This window comes from Narcine bancroftii, chromosome 3 (genome assembly GCF_036971445.1).
Source record: "Narcine bancroftii isolate sNarBan1 chromosome 3, sNarBan1.hap1, whole genome shotgun sequence".
Lineage (NCBI taxonomy): Eukaryota > Metazoa > Chordata > Chondrichthyes > Torpediniformes > Narcinidae > Narcine > Narcine bancroftii.
In genome coordinates, this window is record NC_091471.1 from 132,046,584 (window position 1) to 132,068,972 (window position 22,389).

The following is a 22,389-nucleotide window of genomic DNA, read 5'->3' on the forward strand; positions in this document are numbered from 1 at the left end:
CAATGAAGACGCTGTTTACATCCGGTACCGCACGGATGGCAGTCTCTTCAATCTGAGGCGCCTGCAAGCTCACACCAAGACACAAGAGCAACTTGTCCGTGAACTACTCTTTGCAGACGATGCCGCTTTAGTTGCCCATTCAGAGCCAGCTCTTCAGCGCTTGACGTCCTGTTTTGCGGAAACTGCCAAAATGTTTGGCCTGGAAGTCAGCCTGAAGAAAACTGAGGTCCTCCATCAGTCAGCTTCCCACCATGACTACCAGCCCCCCCACATCTCCATCGGGCACACAAAACTCAAAACGGTCAACCAGTTTACCTATCTCGGCTGCACCATTTCATCAGATGCAAGGATCGACAATGAGATAGACAACAGACTCGCCAAGGCAAATAGCGCCTTTGGAAGACTACACAAAAGAGTCTGGAAAAACAACCAACTGAAAAACCTCACAAAGATAAGCGTATACAGAGCTGTTGTCATACCCACACTCCTGTTCGGCTCCGAATCATGGGTCCTCTACCGGCATCACCTACGGCTCCTAGAACGTTTCCACCAGCGTTGTCTCCGCTCCATCCTCAACATTCATTGGAGCGCTTTCATCCCTAACGTCGAAGTACTTGAGATGGCAGAGGTCGACAGCATCGAGTCCACGCTGCTGAAGATCCAGCTGCGCTGGATGGGTCACGTCTCCAGAATGGAGGACCATCGCCTTCCCAAGATCGTGTTATATGGCGAGCTCTCCACTGGCCACCGTGACAGAGGTGCACCAAAGAAAAGGTACAAGGACTGCCTAAAGAAATCTCTTGGTGCCTGCCACATTGACCATCGCCAGTGGGCTGATATCGCCTCAAACCGTGCATCTTGGCGCCTCACAGTTTGGCGGGCAGCAACCTCCTTTGAAGAAGACCGCAGAGCCCACCTCACTGACAAAAGGCAAAGGAGGAAAAACCCAACACCCAACCCCAACCAACCAATTTTCCCCTGCAACCGCTGCAACCGTGTCTGCCTGTCCCGCATCGGACTTGTCAGCCACAAACGAGCCTGCAGCTGACGTGGACATTTACCCCCTCCTTAAATCTTCGTCCGCGAAGCCAAGCCAAAGAAGAAGAAGAAGAAGGAAGACAGGCTGCAACCATTCACAGTTGTGGTGAGACTGGATGGCACCATCAAGTGCAGACTATATATAAAGTTGATACTCTGGAAGAAGAGAAAGAACAATGGTTGTTTATCTAGGAAAACAGGTGGTGAGAGAGTCATGTGAGTGGGGCACTTAAAGAACAGTATTTCATTATTGACCAGCCATCAGATGAGCATGGAGGTAGAATGACTTTGTGAAATGGACAATTCTCCCTGTCAGGAATTATTGAACCACTGTGTCCAAAGGAAAGGCCACTTTGCTTGACCCGTATCTGGGTTTTGAGAGCATCGTGGAAGTCACGTTTCATTTCCCCTACGCAAGTAAAAGGGGAGTTGTGACAAATGTTCGTCTGAAAGGATATTTCTCACCAAGAAACTTGACAAAGATTCATGAGTTTTCAGCAGACCAGTCACTCGGTCTCTCCCACTTCATTTGTGATTACTTCTTGGCATCAGTTTAGAAGTCTGAGTTTCAACACAGGATTTCTAAGACTGAACTTTGGGAATGACTTCCCAGAATTGTGCCTAAGTTGTAATAGTTTGGGTATCACACACACACAGACACACGCATATTCGCACATAGTTGGGGTAAATTTAAGTAAGATGTTATATTATTTGTAGTTATTAATAAATATATTGTTTTAAAAGAAAAACAATAACAGTCTCTTGGTGAATTTCTGTGGCCTCTGGTCTGTGACGTAACAAAACACTTTCAGCCTTTGTCGATGGTGATTTCTCAGAATGTTCTTTGAATCACTTTCTTTTCTTTTTGACAGTATCTCAAATTCCCTTTAAAGCAATTTCTCCCACTCACAGCTAAGTGTAAATATCTCTGTAGGGATTCATTGCAACTACTTATTTCATTTGTTTAGTGATATCCCTCAAACTGGGCAGCATAGTTGTAGTAGTGCTATTACAGTGCCATTGACCTGGGTTTGAATCTGGCGCTCTCTCTAAGGAGTTTGTACATTCTCCCTATGGCCTGTGTAGGTTAACTGAGCAGAATGGGTTTCATGTGCCAGCAGAACCTTCTACCATTCAATTTTGTTAAAATTTTGGAAAAACCTGTGCACTCAATGCATCAATCAAAAAAGTTCACTTTCTATCCTTGTGGATAGTTCAGATTCCTTAAAGTCTCTGTGAATTTTTCTTTTGACCTTGGGAGAAAAGGAATCTTTTTACTTGACTGGTTTTGAATCTCTTAACTTACAATCCCTAACATTAATGTGGTAAATTTCTTTGTTGTATTCTTTCCACAGCTGTAAAACCCTAGCTACAAAAGGTTGGAGTGAAGAATGACCTTTCCAATATCTTACAAAAATTCAACATTATTTAATTCCTTTTGACAACCAGTATCGACGTGATAAAACTTCAACTTGCATTAAAGTTACAATCAGAGATGGCATAATCTTATTGAGAATGGGGAGCAGGCTTATTCCTGACTTAAATCATGCATTCATATATATGAATCCATGAAGCCTCAAAGTAATTTCATGCATAGGTTAGCACCAGTGACCTGGGTTCAAATCCAGCACTGTCTGTAAGGAGTACATCCTCCCAGTGTCTGCGTAGATTTCCTCTGGGTGCTCTGGTTTCCTCCCACATTCCAAAGATGTATGAGGTTAATAGGTTAATTCATCACATGGGGGCATAGTTGGACGATGCGACCTCATGGGCCTGAAGGGCTGTATACCGTGCTGTATCTCTAAATTTTTAAAAAATCTAAAAATTAAATTAAAATCTCTAGGAATCTAAGTACTGATCCCTGGTAGCTGCCACCAACATCATATATTGAACTTTATTTTACTTTACCTAATTCACCATTTCTTGCTTATGTGTCTCTAAATCTTCTTTCTCACTGAATTTGGGTGCAAAATCTGACACCACCCCCTCTAATTCTACGGCATAAGTCCCATTTCCAAGATTATTTCAAAATGTTTGTGTGTCCATGATTTCCTCTCCTTCCTCTATCATATATTTTTGAGTGCACGTTATGAATAAGTTTTTTGACCAACTAACTCGACAGAATGGCTGATATTCCTGTGTTGACGATATTAGAACAGGATGTTTTCTTCAAAGAGCTTGGGGTGTAATTCGATCCATCTGGTTATGATTACTTTTTCAGTCTCACCTCAAATTCTAGTGAGCAAGTCACACCTGCTGCATGAAGGGATTTTTGATCTTAATATGTCTGAATATAAAGAAGAATGTATGATAATCAATGAGGCATATCCTTCATCTACAAAACTGTCCGCAAAAGTCAATATTTTTTTGCTTTACTTTGATTGTTAGCATTATCTATCAAACAATTATAGTTTTTTAAAATAAAAATAGAAAATACTGAATGCACTCAGCAGGGCAATCATGGTCAGTGGAAAGAGAAAAAGAGAAATATTTAATAATAAAAATGCTTTAATTCGAACTGAGAAAGAAATAATTTAGTTATAAGTTGAAGAAAATATGGCAAGAGAGATGGCGAGAACAACCCTAGGTGTGTCCTTGGTTTCAGAGGAGATGAGTCATCCAGTCAATTTGGTTAATTGAGGCATTTAGACTAATATTACACTTCTTAGTCTGTCTTGCTAAAGTAGGACCCAGCAACTCAGGCCATACTTATGGAAAAGAAAAAAACCTAATATCACAGTTAGATAAATTAGAGCAGAAATGTTCAGTTCTGATGCAGACAATATATACCTTCCAATTATTTTGTGCTTTAAGGGTATTTTTTTCCCAGTATTTTGTCCCCCATTTGTTGTGATCCTTTTAAAAACATTTTAATCCAATAATTTTGTGAATCCCAACTTTCATAGCACAAAGATAACAATTACTATTGCATTAACCAGGCAACAAAACAGTAATGGTGTTTTGTAACTGTCTGATATAATTTGGTTTCAGTGAATTCAACTAAGTTCACTGGAACTAAACTTCAGAGGTTTAGAACTACACAGCCTGCACTATTGGATATCTAATCCAAATGTCCACTGGAAAATCACTGCAAAAAGTTGAAACTATTTTATTTTATTCATCTCACAATTAAGAGTCACCCACTGTGTTGTTCTGTTATTTGATCTCCATTTTTACCCCAACTAATAAACCTGAACTAACGATACACCACCATCTATGGCTCCCTTCACAGGCTTTGCCTCTGCGACATCAAATCCATCTTTGACATTAACTGAAATTGTCTGCAACTTTAGCCACATATATGACCCAAAATATGTTTGGATTACATTTCCAAACCATCACCAAAACAGACTATTTCTCTGCAATGTTCATGGATTTTGTTTTTCTGGCATCTGTTCAAAGCTGAACCGAAATGTTTTCAACCATAGCTTTGTAAATTATTCCAAAATTATGTACTGAATGCAAATCTATCATTAATAAGCCCCTCAATTTCTATTTTTGAGGTACTACCAGATTCTATCCTGCTTTAGCACACCTGCAGCTGGGACTTTTGTCATTGTTACCTCTGTACTTCTAATCAAACTATAAAGAGCTGGTTAGGCAATGTCCACAGAAAGAAAGACACTCAACATTTTGGATCGGGAATAGCAAGAAGCCAGTCAGACACCAGAATGAAAAGGTGGGGTGGGGAGGAGCATAACCTGGGAGGTGATGGGTGAATACATGTTGGAGGGAGAAGTAAAGAAAGCTTAGAAGTGATGGAGGAAGGGGCAGAGGGCTGAGAAAGATGCAGAGATAGGAGTAGAGTGGGAAGGGGAAAAAGAGTGAATGGGGACAGAGAGAGAGATGAGGGAAAGCAGGAGAGAGGGTATGGGGGCTACTGAAAATTGGAGGTTGATATTGAGTTATTTGGTTGAAAACTGCCAAGACAGATAATTGGTATCCTTCACCATGCACAGAAATACTGGAGGAATTCAACAGGTCTCGCAATGTCCATAAGAGGTAAAGATAGCAGAAACCAGTATGCCATCATCATCTTGATTAATGTATGCAGAAAAATATGTTGTGGCAAAAGTTTTGTACTACTTTGATTTACAGGTCAACTTGGATACAGTCATTTTATTTTGTCTGACATCTCAATGTTAGCACAGAAATATCCCCATCCAAATTCTTCATATGATTTAACTACACAATACTCACATAACAGGACAGGTCCTATCTTCCTATCTTGTCATATTGTTTGAGGGATAAATCTTGGACAGGGTACCAGAAAAACCCATTCCTCATATGCTATCTAAAGATTATTTGCTTACATCAAAAGAGGAAGACAAATTACAATTTTACAGTGTTATGGGTTACATTATACATTACATTATATATAAATATATTTTTAAAAGAGATGGATTGTGGGGGGATTTAGTGTGGGTCACTTCACAAACAGATACTTACACTTTACATCTCATTTAAAATGCAAGAGCTTTGCTGAAGCCAGACTTTGCAAAAGACAATGGAACTGCTTTGGAAGGAACTTCAGAAATAGGTGCAAAGGAAGAGTCCTGGGGCTCAAGTGCTGAAAAAGATCTTTCAAGGATTGGGTTTGGAGCCTTGAGAGGAGGTCTGGTTTTTACAAGCAGAGAGAGAGAGAGAGACAGAAAGAAGTCATTTCTGCTATTGAGGCTGCAACATGGTACGCTGGCAGGCTTGTTGAAAACCCCATTTTGAAGATGGGTTGTGAGTTCTGAGTTCAGCCTGTTGAAAATACTTGTAGTCCTTACAAGAGAAAATGGCTGGCTAGAGGGTTTCTTCTAAAATAAGGGAAACAAGAGGAACTCTGGTGACCTGGAAGAAGAGGATATCATCTGGAAAACACATGATAGGGCAAGTTTCTTCGTTAAGACACTGAAGTGACTGATTTCAGGAAATCAGTGTGTGTGTGTATAAAATGAGCAATAAATCTCTCTCTGAAACCAACAAGAACCTTCCTGAATGGTAACCAGTTATCTTTAAGCACCAGAGCCTGGTGAAAATACATAAAGCTAAATTCTGTGCACAGTATAAGAATTGTTTGATACCAGTGAACTTGGAGAAGTGAGAAGTGAATGATTGGACTATTAAAGCAAAGAACTTTCCTGAACATTTACACATTATATACATGTGCTTAGAATTAGAATGGGGTTAAGTTAATAGTAATAAGTTAAAGTTTGATCCTGTTTTTATGTTTAAAGAAAATTAAAAGCAACTTTCGTTTAAGTTACCATTTGTCTTGGTGAACTTCTATTGCTGCTGGGTTTTGGGGTCGTCTGGGCTCGTAACAACATAAACAGTTTCACCTGACACAGCTGAAAGTGCAGTATTCTCTCAGGTCTAGATTGAAGTGCCAGCCTACATTAGCAACTTAAGTCTCTCAACTTCTAACTTTACGGCCCAGAACTAACAATGCTATCACTGAGCTAATATGGAGAGAGTCAGATTTAGATACAGTGGATGTTGCTGAACTTCTAATTAATGCAAGATGAAGAAGTGTTGTATGTGATGGCTACCCTCTGTTCACTTGCAGATTCAAGGCTTGGGTGGGGCTGTAACTTTTTATGATGCTCTGCACATACATTGATCAAGATGTTGATGATATACTGGCTGACCAGGCTGTAGGATCCCCAAAAATACTCTGCCTGGTATAATTCACATTATTCTAAAATACAATTTTGGTAAGTTTGGGTTTGATCGAGGAAGGATAATGGAGAGGCTCTGAAAAATTAGCATTTAAAAATGATGAAAAATTAGTGAATAAGCTGGAGTGCAATTGCCTCCACTGCTAAGCCCAGACCAGAGCCCCTGACATCTCCATCAAAGCAGGTACCCCAGACCAGTGTCCTCTCTGACACCTTCACAAGATCCCATACTGACCTCAGCCTCTCAAGGCTAGTACTTTGGATGCCTCTGCTACTGAATCCCATTGGCTCACCCACCTCCGCCCCCATCACCACTTATTCCCTCACACCTCTCCCTACTCACCTCAATCTACTCCTTTGAGCTCCCCCTTTCTCCCAACATATCTAGGCCTTTAGTCTTTTCTCCCCAAATCCCCCTCAATCCTCTGCCTCCAACTTGACCACCCCAATTTTCTTCTTCTCCCTGACCCTCCAGTCCCCCCAACTCTGAGATCCTTCACCCAGCTGACCTCCACTCTAATTCCTGCTGGGTCTTTACCTTCCTCTCTCAAGTCTAAACACTGTCATCAGTAGAGGCCTCATCTTTGTTCCTTCACTCACATCTCAATGAGTTCCATACAAGCTGCAATGCTGATCTCTTCTTCCATCGTCTCTGTCTCAGTGCTTATTTCTTCCACCAAGATGCTTACCCCTCCCCCCCAACTGAAGACCCCTCTCCTGTCTAGACTTTTTCCTTTTGAAAACCTCATTTTAGTCTTCTGTCCACCTTGGATCTTTATATTTCCAACTTTGCTGAGACATTAACCATCTCGACTTGTTCATCATGCTCCTCACTTATTCTAATTTTACCCCTTGGAACACTTTGCCCTCCACTCTCTCCACACCAAAAAACCTCACTATCCAACCTGCTGACATGGGTTGTGCCATTGTGGTATGGTGCACTGACTCTACCTTGCCAAGCAAGGCCAGACATTACAACTCAGGCACCCACTCTTTCTTACCCCTTGAAAAGGATCCAACTAAAAAAATCACATACCATCTCTTTTTTTCTTCCTAAATATTTTTATTACATTTTAAATTTTACATAAGTAAACAGCTATATACAGAAGATTTGTAAAATGCACAACAAAGATGTCAAATATAATGAAATCAACAGAATTTACAGAAAACATCTATAAAGTAACAGAACATCTAATTTTACCCTATTATACTGCATTTTCATTTTCTCCCATCTCTTTATCCCATTACCAAGCCAAAGTTCTATAATTAAAATATGGCTTATGCCTGGAGTAAAATGATAGTGTTGAAATTCAGGATTTATTATAAAACTAGAGGTCCTGAAAGTTGTTCGGGAAAGGTCCCATAGGTTTTGAAACCCTAAGTCTAAGTTACTAACAGAATAATAAATCTTTGCTAGATTTAAAGAGACAATAATATTCCTCAATCACTGAGCATGAGTGGGTGGGGCAGAATTCCTCCATTTTAGTAATATCACACATCTGGCCAAGAGAGGCAAAAGACAGAACCTGAGATTTAATTGGGGTAAAACAGACGACATCCTCTCCAGTGATACCAAAGAGAGCAACCAGATTCAAGGTTTAAATTAGGGATTAAGGATAGGATAGGATAGGATTTGGAAAATATCCCTCCAGTATTTTTCAAGGCTAGGGCACGTCCAAATAAGGGAGGCTTCATCTCTCTTACATTTATCGCAACAAGAATTTACATCTAGATAAAAACAAGATAATTTAGCTTTGGACACTTGAGCCCTATGCACAACTTTAAATTGCAACAAACAATGATGGGCACAGAGGGATGTGGAATTAACTAATTTAAGGATTAAATCCCAAACCTCATCCAACAATGAAAGATTTAAATCCTGTTCCCATGCAGATTTAATTTTATGAAGAGGGGCAGATCTTAAACTTGCCATCTTATCATAAATAACAGATATTAAACATTTAAGAGTGGGCTGTAAATTTAAAAAAAAAACACATCAACAATGTTTATATCAGGTACACCAAGAAAGTTAGGTATCTGGGAGTGGAAAAAATGTCTGTTTTGCAAGTATCTAAAAAAAATGGATTATTAGGTAGATTGAACTTTTCAGAAAGTTGTTCAAATGATGCAAAGCAATTATCAACAAAAAGATCTTTAAAACACTTAATACCCAGTCTATACTATTCTTGAACTGCAGAACCGTGCAAGGAAGGTTAGAAGAAATAATTGGATAGAATAGGGCTTGAAAGAAAAAAACCATAAAATCCAAAATCTTTTCTGAACTGGACCCATATCCATATAACCATTTACCGCACAGAAACAGACCAGTTTGGCCCTACTAGTCCGTGCCGAACATCATCTCCCACTAGTCCAACTGACCCACATTTGGGCCATAACCCTCCACACCTCTCCCGTCCATATAACTATCCAACCTATCCTTGAATATTAACATCGATCTTGCTTCCACCACCACCGCCAGTAGTTCATTCCATACCCCCATCACCCTCTGAATGAAGAAATTTCCCCTCATGTTTCCCTTAAACTTTCCCCTTTTATTCTCAATCCTTGCCCTGTTGTTTGAATCCCCTCCTTTCTCAGTGGAAAAAGCCTATCCACATTGACTCTGTCCGTCCCCCTTTTTACTTAGAATATCTCTATCAAATCACCCTTAACCTTCTACACTCCAGAGAATAAAGTCCCAGCCTGCTCAACCGTTCCCTGTATCTCAAACCCTGAAACCCCGGCAACATTCCTTAGAGTGTGCTTAACAACCAGATTATCAATAGATTTATCTAAAGAAAAAATTATGATCCAAGAAAAGCTGGAATGGAGAGATTTTTAACTGTAAGCAACTGTGTGGCTTCCCACAATGGACAGTCAAGTCGTTTATGAAAGTGTATCCAAAACATAAGGTTGCACATATTAGCCACCTAACAATTAAATTGTAAATTAGGCAGTGCCAATACCTCAATTTCTTTTAGATTTCTGAAGGTGAATTTTACTTAATTGTGGTCATTTACTCTTCCAATATATAGGACGACAAAATGGTCTAATGAGTCAAAAACAGATTTAGGAATTAAAGTTGGAAAAGTCTGAAAAAGATATAAAAATTTAGGCAAAATATTCATTTTGATAGAGTTAATGCGGCTCTCCAAAAAAGTGGACAAGGGTCAGCACTGCATTAAATGCTGTTTTACATATTTTAATAGGGTAATAAAATTTTCTTGTAACTATAATACCTACATAAGTAAATTGATCTTTCACAATCTTAAAAGGAAAGTTAACATACATTGATGGAATTGTGTTCACATGAAACTTCACTTTTATGCAAATTTAGTTTTTACACTGAAAATAGACAAATTTTTTTGAATGTTTTATTTTTTCCCATAAATATACTTAATATCAATTATATACATATATATTTGTGTGTGCGTGAAAAACTTTTTCTTACAAAATAATCCATCCCTCCCCTCCCACCCCCTCCTTTTTGTAATATAAATTCACATACCGTCAAGGCTCGCATTTATATTAACCATAAAAATAAATTCTATATGGTGATGGCACTTGTATTTATACTATAGCAGCATCTGTTATTATGGTTTTTATTATTGTAGTTCTAGTTATAATTAGGCCCCTATATGATCCAAATCTAGCTGCCATATCTTAACAAGCATGTCATATTTGTTCTTTAAGTTATATGCAATTTTTTTCCATAGGTATGCAGTCTCTGCAGTCCTTTGTGGTATATGTAGAAGTGAGTCGGATTTCCAAGTAATTACAATACATTTCTTAGCCACTGCTAAGGCTATTTTAATGAATGAAATTTGGAATTTAGTTAATTTATTGCTTATTTCAATAAAGTTATCCAAAAGATAAAGTTCAGGGTTGCATGTGAAGGCCACCCCTTGTTAATATTTTGGTAATATCCTGCTAAAAAGGTCTCACCTTCACACACGACCATGTAACATGTAAAAACATTCCTATTTCTGTCCCACATCTGAAAAGCATCTGATAGTTCAGATTTTGGACTATGCAATTTCTGTGGTGTAAGATATAATTGATGTAGAAAATTATATTGAACTAATCCATATCTTACATTTATAATTATGTCATGCTATCCAAACGCCATTCAGTAAAACATTTCCATTATTGCAAAACCTAGATCCGACTCCTATCTCGTTCCATCTCTGTAAACCTGGTTTTGCACTTTCATTCTGTTATAAATTAGGTGTGTTAACCCTTTCTGGGTTTCTATTAGTAAATTTCTACAATGGATAACATGAGCAAATTTTCCTTTAAATCCTGAATTACTTTTGTTAGGAAAATTTTGAAAGTGTTACTCCTAAATTATTGTTGCCAGATTCCCAATTAAAGTTTGCTAAGTTGGTTTTAGTAATAGCAAGGAAATGTGTCACTGTAACATGGAAATCTGATGTTTCATTAACATTGGATAGATGGCATGGTGAAATACAAATCTATATTCCATTAGAAAAAATTATGTATAATTTAAGGGATAAATAGTCTTTATTTTTGCAAATTTTGGATCCGTATGCTAAAATAATGAAATTAAAATTATATTAATTTCTTTCTTAATCAATAAAGTTTTCCCTAAAAATATAACAACTTTATGATGTTTTTGAGGTCTTTGAGTGTCCACTGATGCAATCAGAATTAATTACTTGTAATCATTTTATAATGAAATATCTTATATTTTAGTTTGGGGATTAGATTAGTTTGGGGAGAGAGTTTTTTGTAGTTTATAGTTTTTTTAGTTTTTATATTTTAGTTTTCATAAATAGAGTTTCAGCATATATCTGTTAATATTATGTTTTTATGCAATAATATTCTTATTTTTGATATTTTATATGTTGAATAAATAAAATATTCAAAAAGAGAAAAGAAAAATAAGAAAAAAAAATTTAAATGTAGCCAAATCATTTCATTTCACTAATTTCAGGTGGGGCCAAATTTGGCCCATATCTTTCTCTTTGGAACGATCTTAGCTGGATAAAAACAAAAGAAAGTCCCATTAGCTACTCCATATTTATTTATATTTTATTATGTATTAATTTTGATAGATATTGCCCCAATCTATTAACTAGTGTCTTCGCCAATATCTTAGAATCATCATTCAGAAGTGATGAAGTTTTTAATGGTTCTCTACCTTTCTTCGGTAGCACTGCAATTAAAGAAGTTGAGAAAGATTCCAGGAGAGTCTGGCTCCCCACCACCCGGTCCAGTACGTTATAAGAGGCATCAGCAAGTCTTTAAATTGTCCACTGAACTCAGGAGGAAACCTATTTTCCCTGGAGACTTATTAGCTTGTAAAGTACCCAAAGCTTTTCTCTCTTGTGAAAGGGGCATCAAAATTAACCTGTTCTCTATCTTCTAATATTGGAAGTTCAATATTTGATAAAAATTCATCCATCTCATTTTCATCTCCTAATAATTCTGATTTATCTAATTTTGTATAGTATAGTCTAAAATATTATTTATTTTTGATTATGTTATAATATCAGACTCTGCTTTTATTGCATTTATCATCCTAGATGACTCCTCTGCCTTTACCTGCCAAGATAGAACTTTGTGTGCCCATTCTCTTAATTCATAATATTTTTGTTTAGTTTTTAATATAGTTTTTTTTCCATTCTATTCATTTGTAATGTGTTATATCTCCATTATTTTTATTCTCTAATAGTCTATATTTTTCTTGTAACCCTGTTCTTTGATATTCTTTTTCCAGCTTTGTTATATCTTTCCACAAATCATCCAACACTGTAGCATATTCTCTCTTAAGATTTTTTGTATAAGAAATAATTTGTCCTCGTAGATAATCTTTAAGCGTATCCCATATTAAAAAGCTATTATTAGTAGAAGAAAGATTAGTTTCACAAAATAGTTTTATCCATCTCTTAATAAACTTACAAAAGTCTCTCCTTCTCAACAAAATGGCATTGAGACACCATCTATACACACTTTCTTGTTTCACCATTAATGCAATGGTTAATGATGAATGATCTGATAAAAAGTCTTGCCAAATATTCCGCTTTTACCACTACTTTTTTGAAAACTGACTAAATTGAGTAAGTAATGACAACATAGAAGATATGGATATTTCAGGTCTTGATATAAAAAGAAAAGATCATCTGAATAAAGGGAAACTTTATGTTCCTCCAGATGTCCTCACAGCTTTGAAATGCAATTGGTAATGGCTCTATAGCCAGATCAAAAAGTAATGGACTTTGAGGACACCCTTGATGGATTTTCATTTGGAGATTAAAGGTTGTGACTGTTGAAAGTTAGTGAGAATTGAAGCAGTAGGGCACAAGTACAATAATCTTATCCATGCAATAAAACTTGGACCAAAATTAAATTTTTCTAGAATTGTAAATAAATACCCCACTTCACATGGCCAAACACTTCCTCCACATCTAAAGAAAGGACACATTCAGAAATCTCACCCGAGGGTGAGTATATCATGTCAATAAAACGACGTATATTGAAATAAGAATACCAAGTTTTAATTAAGCCAATTGGTTCTCATATATAATTGATTGTAAAATATTCTCCAATCTACAGGACAAAACTTTTACCGAAATGTTAACATCAACATTTAATAAAGAAATTGGCCTGTAGGAGGAACATTCTATAGGATCTTTACTTTTCTTTACAATAAGAATACAATTGAATGATGCTGGAAGCTTACTTTCCTTAAATGAATCAGACAACAACAAAACTTAAATAAGGTGAGAGCAAAGAAGAAAATTATTTTAAATTTCCACAGGAAACCAGTCAGGATCCGGTGATTTTCCAGATTGCAAAGAAGAGATAACCGTAGTTATCTCTATTTGTCATATAGGTTCATCTAATCTCATTTTGTTATCTGAAGAAAGCATGTGACCATTTAAACAATTTAAAAAATTCTCCATCAAACTATTACCATTTTGAAATTCAGAAGTGTAAAGTTGGGATTAAGAATTCCTGAATGTGTCATTAATATTGGAGTGATCTGAAGTAACATTACAATCCTCCATTTTAATTTTTGCAATTTGCTGTCTTGCTTCAAATCCTCTCAACTGATTAGTTAACAATTTACCAAATTTGAAATTTGCTGTCTTGCTTCAAATCTTCTCAACTGATTAGTTAACAATTTACCAGATTTATCACCATGGATATAAAGCAGACTCTTATTCTTCAAAAGTTTGCATTCAATTGTATGTGTTAAAAGGAGATCAAATTTAGTTTGAAGTTCCACTCACTTTATATATAAGTTCTGGATTTCTAACTTGAGCATATTGATGATCAATTTCTTTAATTTTGATTAACTAATTCCAAATGTTCTTTATTTCGCCCTTCTTTCTATATTCACGGTATAGGAGATCATTTTTCCCCCGAAGGAAGGCTTTCAATAAACAATCAGACTAGAAGTTTCTGAAAAAGTATTTGTACTAAAGAAAAATGTCATCTGCTCCTCCGTAAATTTCACAGTGTCTATTTATTTTAGAAAGGTCAGGAAAGGTCATAGATAGTACAATAGGGGCATGATCAGATATCAGTATATTCTTGTAATCACAAAAGTGAGTCAATGGGATTAATTATCCATAAGAAAATAATTAATCCTGAAAAAGTATGATGAATATGTGAAAAGAAAGAATACTCTCCTATTTGGATAAAGAAAACGGCATACATCAGAAATATCATAATCTGATAGGAAGGATTGAATAAATGAGGTGGACTTACTCACTATTGCAGGGTTGGGAGAAGATCGATTCAACACACGATCAAACCAACAATTGAAATTTACACCAAGCACAAGAGAGTATGTATCCAGATCAGGTAAGGAATAAAAAAAATGTTCAAAAAACCCCACATCATCCACATTAGGGGCATAAGAACCACCAATTTATTATACCATTTCCCTGAAACAATAATATAATGACTGTTAGTATCTGATACCATATTGTGATGAACAAAAGGAAAATTTTGGTTAATAAGAATTGAAGCCACCCCCCACCCCCGGCTTTTGCCTGAAAAGTGGAAATGAAAACTCTGCCCTCTCCACCATGCCATAAGATGCGAAATAACAGAGCTACGAATATGTGTTACTTGTAAAAAAGCAATTTCTGTTTTAAGTTGTTTAAAATGAGAAATATTTTTTTCTTAACAGGATGGTTTAAACCTTTAATATTCTAACTAAAAAAATTTAAAAAGTTATCTTGTCGATGGTTAGAGATTGAGTTTAAAAATACACGTTAATAAAGCTTCAGGTGTCGGCCTTGAAGCAAGAACAGAGCACACAGCAGATATTAAAATAAAAATAATGCACAAGGATAAAGCTTATGTAGTCTGTAGCTTATGTAGCTTATAATAACAACCTTGAAAAGACCTACTCCCAACCTCCCATATGAAAACCAGACAGCTGCCAAAGACCCCAGCAGCAAGCTCATCAAATTAAACAATTCTCACCCAAAAAAAATTCCTATCCTTTTTAATAACATCTTGGTTCCAATATTGTTATTAAAACAAAACTCTACACTCTGAGAATAACATATGACTTGGTTATTTAATAAAACAATTATTTTTAGAATTTATTTCTCAATTCTAAAAGTATATTATGAAGTAGAAATATAAACTGCTACTAAAAAAATCTAAGTATAAACTTTCCCCAGTGTTCTACCAACAAAGATTGAATAAATCCCAGAATTTAATGCAAAAAAATACTCACAAAACAACAGCCCAAATGGTTATATTACCACATAAAATGTTACCAGAACAGAGGACCAGTCGGTCTTCACCACTAAATACTGTATGGCAAAAGCTATAATGCTTCAAAATAATAATAGTCAAATGGCTTCTGTCACCAAGCAGATATTTATGATGGGCACAATGTGGGAAGGAGACTGTCTATATAATTCCAGGCCTCAACAATTGAACATAACCATTTCTTGTGTCCGCTGGAGAGTGTGATACAGACATGCAGGATACAGCAAGGGGTGCTTAAATTCTCGGTTGTATAATTCCGACATTACTCAGCTCACTGATTCATAACTTAGGGAGTATAATCTTCCATCACTTGATCTGTTGACCACGATATTGCATTTTCCCTCTCTGCTCGGTTTCTCAGATCAGAGTGTCCTTTATCTGATTTTGATGTAAACGAATGATAATCGAGCGCTGTCTCTGTCCCAGAGCTGGTTGAGGTACTAAAGAGTGGTCAACACTATCAATCTCCAGTGGGGAAAGGAGTGTCTCCTTCCCGAAAACCTCACACAACAAATCAGGGAGGAATTTTGTAAGTTGCTCTTCTTCAGTAAATTCTGCCCTGCCCAAGATTCTGCCGACTGCTCCGGCTCTCCAGATCAACAACTTTAGTTGTTAACTTTGAATTACTTTCACATAAGATGGAACAGACATCTTCTAATTCAATAACACATTGGCTTAAGTATTCAGAAGCACGCTCCAAGTTAACAAACGCAGGCCATGCTCCTCCACTAAAAATTGGACTTGATTTCTAACAGGCAAAAAGAAGCTTTGAAGTCAGCAGTCTGTCAATTGAATAGGGTAGATATAGCCTCTGTTGTGAGGCTAGCAGTCGCTTGTCCTTTTTTCCCAGATTTCCCACTTCTTGAAGTCTTTTTGAGGCAGACAAGAGTTTAAAATAAAGGAAAAGCTACAAAAATATATAACACTTTAGCTGAAAAATAGAAAAATAAAAAATGAAAAAAGAGAGTAGACAGGAGCCCCTGATAGTTGCGTCTACACCATATCACAGCTAGCAGCTGTAGGTCTCAAATACCGTCTCTGACCTCATCGCTTCCAATCAACTCCCTCCCTCAGCCTCTAACCTCATTGGTTCTCAGGCTGGCAATGCCCGGGTCCTATTTCCTATCCAAGATCCACAAATTTAATTGTACTGACAGACTCATTGTTTCCACGTGCTCTAGCCCTACCAAACTGATATCATCCTACCTTTACTCCATTTTGTTCCCTTGAATCCAGTCCATTCCTCCCTACCTACCCTCATCTGTAATACCTTACATTCCCTCCATCACACCAACAATTTCCAGTTCCCCAAATTTGACCACTTTATTTTCACCATGATCATCCAATCTCTATACAGCTCCATCTCACACACTGAAGGTCTCAAAGCACCTTGTTTCTTTCTCAACAACAGGCCCAACTAGACCCCCTCAACCACCACACTTCTCTGCCTAGCAGAACTTGTTTTCACCCTCAATAACATCTCCTTCTCCTTCCCCACTTTCTCCAAACCAAAGGGGTAGCCATGGGTGGTTTTATAGGCTATGTGGAGCAATTCATGCAACAAGCCTACACAGACAAGGCTCCTCAGCCCTTCCTCCATGACATTGATGATGACGTTGATGTTGCCTGTGCACCCATGATGAGCTTGTCAATTTTATCAGCTTTGCTGCTGACTTTCACCCCAACCTCAAACTCACTTGGTCCATCTCTGGCAATGCTCTCCCATTTCTCACTTTCCTGCCTCTATCTTGGGAGACAAACACTAGCTGCAAATGTAGCTCCTATTGTTACCTCAACTGCACCTCTGCACACCCTGTCCCCTGTAAAGATTCTGTTCCTTTCTTTTAATTCCTCTGTCTCCATCACATTTTCTCCCAGAATGAGGTTCCATTCCAGAATATCTTAGATATCTTTGTTCAAAAAATGTGGCTTCCCCATTCCTGCCATCCACTCAGCCCTTACCCACATCTCCTCTATTTCCAGCACATCTGCCCTGCCCCCCTCCTTTCCAAAAATGAAACAAGGACATGATTCCCCTTGTCCTCACCTACTACCCCACCAACTTTGGCATCCTCCTCAATTTCCATCACATACAATGTGATCCCACCACCAGACACATCTTCCCTTCCTCCCATTTCTGCTTTCTGTAGGGACTGCTCCCACCTGGACTCCCTCATACATTCATTCCTTCCCCCTAATCACTCCTTTCATATCTACCCCTGTGACCACAGGAAATGCTACACTTGCACCCACACCTCCTCCCTCACCACCACTCGGGGCCCCAAACAGTCCTTTCAAGTGAAGCAATTACTTCACGTGAATCTGTAGGGGTCATCTGCTGCATCCAGTGTTCCCATTTTAGCCTCCTCTACTTCAGGGAGTTTGGACACAAACTGGGAGATCATTCTGTCTGCTGCAATAATAGTGTCTTCCAGTGCTTCACCATTTCAATTCTACACCCCATTCCCACGCCAACATATCAGTCCATGGCCTCATGTACTGCCAAACCTTGTCACCTGCAAATTGGAGGAACAACATGTACTATTCTGTCTTGGAATCCTCTCTAGTAGCTGACATTAATATCAACTTCCCCAGTTTCCATTAGCTTCCTCCCCTGTCTCTTTCTTTCCATGCCCCTCTATCTCCTTTCCTTCAGCTCCCCACCACTTTCCCTCTCTATTCAGAGCTACCCTTTCCCTCATCACTTCTCAGCTTTTTTCTTCTTCTCACCCACCCATATCTACCTATAATCTCTTGCCTATTGGCCTGTGCTCCTCCCTCTGCCCCTTCTTCCCTCCTCTCCCCTTTTTGCTCATATCCTGATAAAGGGCTCAGGTCCAAAACATTAGTTATATAACGTTGCAGGATTTACTGAGTTTCTCCAGCACTTTTTTGTATTACACTACAATCATAGCGTCTGCAGACTTTCCTGCTTAGCTGTAATTCCATTTCTTGCTTTGTTATTCTTTACAATTGAAAACCAGTGAACCAAAAACTCAAAAAATACACCTCAAGAAGGAGGGGTTCAAAATTAAAGGGCTATTAGTCAATACAAAAAAAGTTGGGGATTTAAATGCCTGCATCTTTTATAGATGGAACATGAGCCAACTAGCCCTAAAGAAGATCCCAGAAATAGGAAATTTGACAGCTAATCTGTATTATGCAGATAGAAGGAAGACAAGGTGGGAAGCTCCATTGTTTAGATGCCTCTGTATATTATTTGGAAAAGGAAATTGTATTTCCTAATGAGTCACTAGAAATTCCAGAAAAGAAGGATGTTAACGATTTCTGATTGTTAAATAACTATTCTTAGACACAGTTGCTGGTCATGCTACCACACTCCGAAGGGAAGTGTGTTAAAATAATTTGATTCAGGCGCCAGTAGGTATTGAGGGAAACATTTTTGTATATTTGTTTTATTTTTTTCTTTATTTGGCTTTGAGACATTTTTTGTATTTTTTTGTTAGGCTGTGACCCTGAACATCTTCCTCATTAGATATACTTTTTTGTTTTTCCACACGCAGGAGTTTTTACAGTAGTAATTAACAAGAGGCTTTCTTCCTCCATGATGACACTGTCTTTATAATAACAGCTGGCCAAATTTCAAAATGTTTTCTGCACAGATTGTTATAGAGATCCAACAAGTGACAGACTCCATGGTAACAGACGGTAGATTAAGTCTTGTTGGCAATCAGTAGGTATTTTGCTAATTACACAATTACTGATGCAAATGATCTCATCAGTATGTGCATTGTTATCTTATTTTAAAAACTTTACATCAATAAATTACACTCATCAAATTGTGGAACAAACAGTGGAGAATTGAACATCTTGCCAAGTATTGGGAAAAAGGCTGATTGCTTTAACAAACAAAGCTGTTCAACAGTTAATCATTCCCAGGGATTTGCAGAATAATATTCCTGAACACTTGTAACAATTCACAGAATCATTGCTAGATCTGTGATCACCAGCTAGACCATAGGTTCTTTTAAAGTACAAAATGTGAATGTAGGAACGCTAATCCATATATCATAAACAAACTACTTATTTAACAGAAAAGGGAGAAACTATATATGAAAACAGTTTGTTTCACAGAGTTTTTACTTTTTTTTTGACTGGATTTCATCACCCCTTCTGAACAACATAAATAAAATCCTCAGAGTTTTTCATTGGAAGTTAGTTGTTTTACCTTGTCAGTGAACTGTGCAACAATTAGCATGTTAATGTATTACCACTGTCAGCCATAGTGTCATGCAGTCATTTTAAACTCTTTGGCTTGGCTTCATGGATGAAGATTTATGGAGGGGTAAAGTCCACGTCAGCTGCAGGCTCGTTTGTGGCTGACAAGTCCGATGCGGGACAGGCAGACACGGTTGCAGCGGTTGCAAGGGAAAATTGGTGGGTTGGTGTTGGGATTTTCCTCTTTTGTCTTTTGTCAGTGAGGTGGGCTCTGCGGTCTTCTTCAAAGGAGGTTGCTGCCCGCTGAACTGTGAGGCGCCAAGATGCACGGTTGGAGGCGATATCAGCCCACTGGCGGTGGTCAATGTAGCAGGCACCAAGTGCTTTCTTTAGGCAGTCCTTGTACCTCTTATTTGACGCACCTCTGTCTCGGTGGCCAGTGGAGAGCTCGCCATATAACACGATCTTGGGAAGGCGATGGTCCTCCATTCTGGAGACGTGATCCACCCAGCGCAGTTTCAAATCAAACTAGCTCTGGAATAAAAGGTGAGAGTCATGGGTGGATCCCACAGTTCTTGTTCCTTCAAGCTCTTGTGGAGTGAAGGAATCTGTCCTCAAATACCCAATTCAAAATAAATTAATAAGCAGTCAGTGTGAGCAAACTAGAATTACTTCTGGAAATTTGTCCACAACAGAACATCGATGATTTATATCATCAATGAAAAGGCCACAATTTGCTTCAAGAGACCACGTCTTCATAAAAAAATAATGAAAATATCTCCACCTTTTTCATGCTCAAGCAGATTAGAACAGGAAGCAGGGGAATGAGTTGTGAAAAATAATGCATTGATTGTTGGGGACCATTATTCTGATGATCTATGGAGCATTTTTATACTGAGTATTTAAACATGAAAAACTGTTTATTCCATGAAATTAAATTTGTTCAGATAGACTCAAAACATTACTGAATAAAAAATCCTCACTAGAAATGAACTCAAAATTGATAACTTGGGGTAAGAAACCTCAGGTACATTACACAATTTCTCCTCTTTGTGTCTCATCATATCCAGAAAAATAAAGTTGTGTCTGACCTTTCTCTGCCTTTATATTTAAATGGCAGAACATTACCACTGAGTTTTTTTGTCTCTGAAAATTGTAATTACATTGTAGTAGTGTTCATAATATCCTTTAAATGTTCATGCTTTACGATTGGGAATGTATATGCTTTTGATGAGAATGGGAAGGATGCAGTGGATTTCTTTTCTTGAGAACTTCCCAGATTACACACTTGTACATAGAAATTTTAAAATTTATGCAGGGAGGAAAAGAATGCATGGTTAAAATCTTGATCAATTACTAAAATACTTTGAAGTGAAAAGCAAAGTTGTAAATCGATAATTGTAGGTACTTTGATGTTTGATCAAATTTGTTTTGTCATGGTTTCAGTGCTTTCTTACTTTATAAACTGAAGAAAGACACCATCTAGTGGTTACTATATAAATATTTGTTCACATTTTGCTTTGTAGTATGGGGTAGTTGATTAAAATGAAATTAATAGTTAAATTGTATGTATTTGTTTTACTAATTAACTTCACAGATAGTCAAATTGAAAGGGAAATAAAAAGTTTGCAGATTTAAGATTGATTGCCAAACTGAAAACAGAATGTTGAAAAAAAGGTTGTTCTTAACAAGTTAATCAAACAGACAAGCATTTGACAGATTCACCCCACTATTGTGAATAATCTTGGTTAAGCAAACATAATCTCTTCACTGTTTTACCACATTATTGTTCCTGTTGCAGGACGTGATGGTGGTGGGTGAACCTACATTGATGGGCGGAGAATTCGGGGATGAGGATGAGCGACTGATCACTCGATTAGAGAATACACAGTATGATGCAGCAAATGGCATTGATGACGAGGAAGATTTCAATAACTCTCCTGCACTAAGAAGTAACAGTCCTTGGAACAGCAAAGCACAATCTAGTCAGGAGAGTAAATCAGAAAATCCCACACCACAGGCCTCTCAATAAACAGAATATATCAGTTTTTATTACAAAATTTTGTGCTTTCCCCTTCTTTATCCAGGCTGCAATCCAAAATTTATTGTTTTAAAATGTCTGCTTTAAGCAGTATTGTAATATTAAATCCCCTAATTTGATTTAGTGAGTTTATATTCAAAGCTTAAGAAAAAACTCAAGCTGGTATTATAAGCCATGCAACCCATTATATTTTGTGGGCATTTTAGTATGACAGGTTTGTGGTTTCTTTTTATTTTTCCTGAGTTTGAATTGTTACTTTCATGGGACTTTGATGGTGATGATCAGGTTTTGAAGGAACCCATTGCTGGTCAAATTTTTGCTTGTGTATTTATGTAAGCTTTTTATAAGGGGACTTAAAGATAATTTTGAGCAGACACAATTTCATTCACATAAATGTTCAGCACAAAATGTGAAACTTCAAAATGAGTCTTTGTGTCATTATACGGATGTATTTTATGTATGCTTTACCATTAAGTGTGCCAATAAACAAACGGTAACAAGAATTCACTTGTCAAATTTTGTCTCTAAATCAAGTACAGTATTATTGTAGAAAAAAATATAATTGGTTAACTGACACTTCTGTTTCTTTCTCTTGTAATATGTTTAAATAACAAATGTTCTTTGTGAAAATGCAGATTTATAGTGATGATTTGAACATTCTGTGTCTGAACTCTTGGAACTAAAGCCAAGAGAAAGTCA

The 22,389-nt window shown here is 37.4% G+C and overlaps 1 protein-coding gene and 1 long non-coding RNA gene across 6 annotated transcripts in view; one reads left to right on the forward strand and one right to left on the reverse strand.

Moving 5' to 3' along the window:
• The window catches only part of ldb2a (LIM domain binding 2a), a 576,008-nt gene extending 553,815 nt beyond the window's left edge, over positions 1-22,193 (forward strand). For all 5 annotated transcript variants that reach the window (XM_069925127.1, XM_069925126.1, XM_069925128.1 and 2 more), the window contains one exon: positions 21,451-22,193. In XM_069925127.1, the coding sequence (XP_069781228.1) occupies positions 21,451-21,681 (231 nt within the window). In that variant the 3' untranslated portion in view covers positions 21,682-22,193. The remainder of the gene's footprint in view (positions 1-21,450) is intronic.
• Positions 1-22,389, reverse strand: part of LOC138757565 (uncharacterized) — a 96,106-nt gene that overhangs the window by 6,674 nt on the left and 67,043 nt on the right. The gene's annotated exons all lie outside the window — the stretch shown is intronic.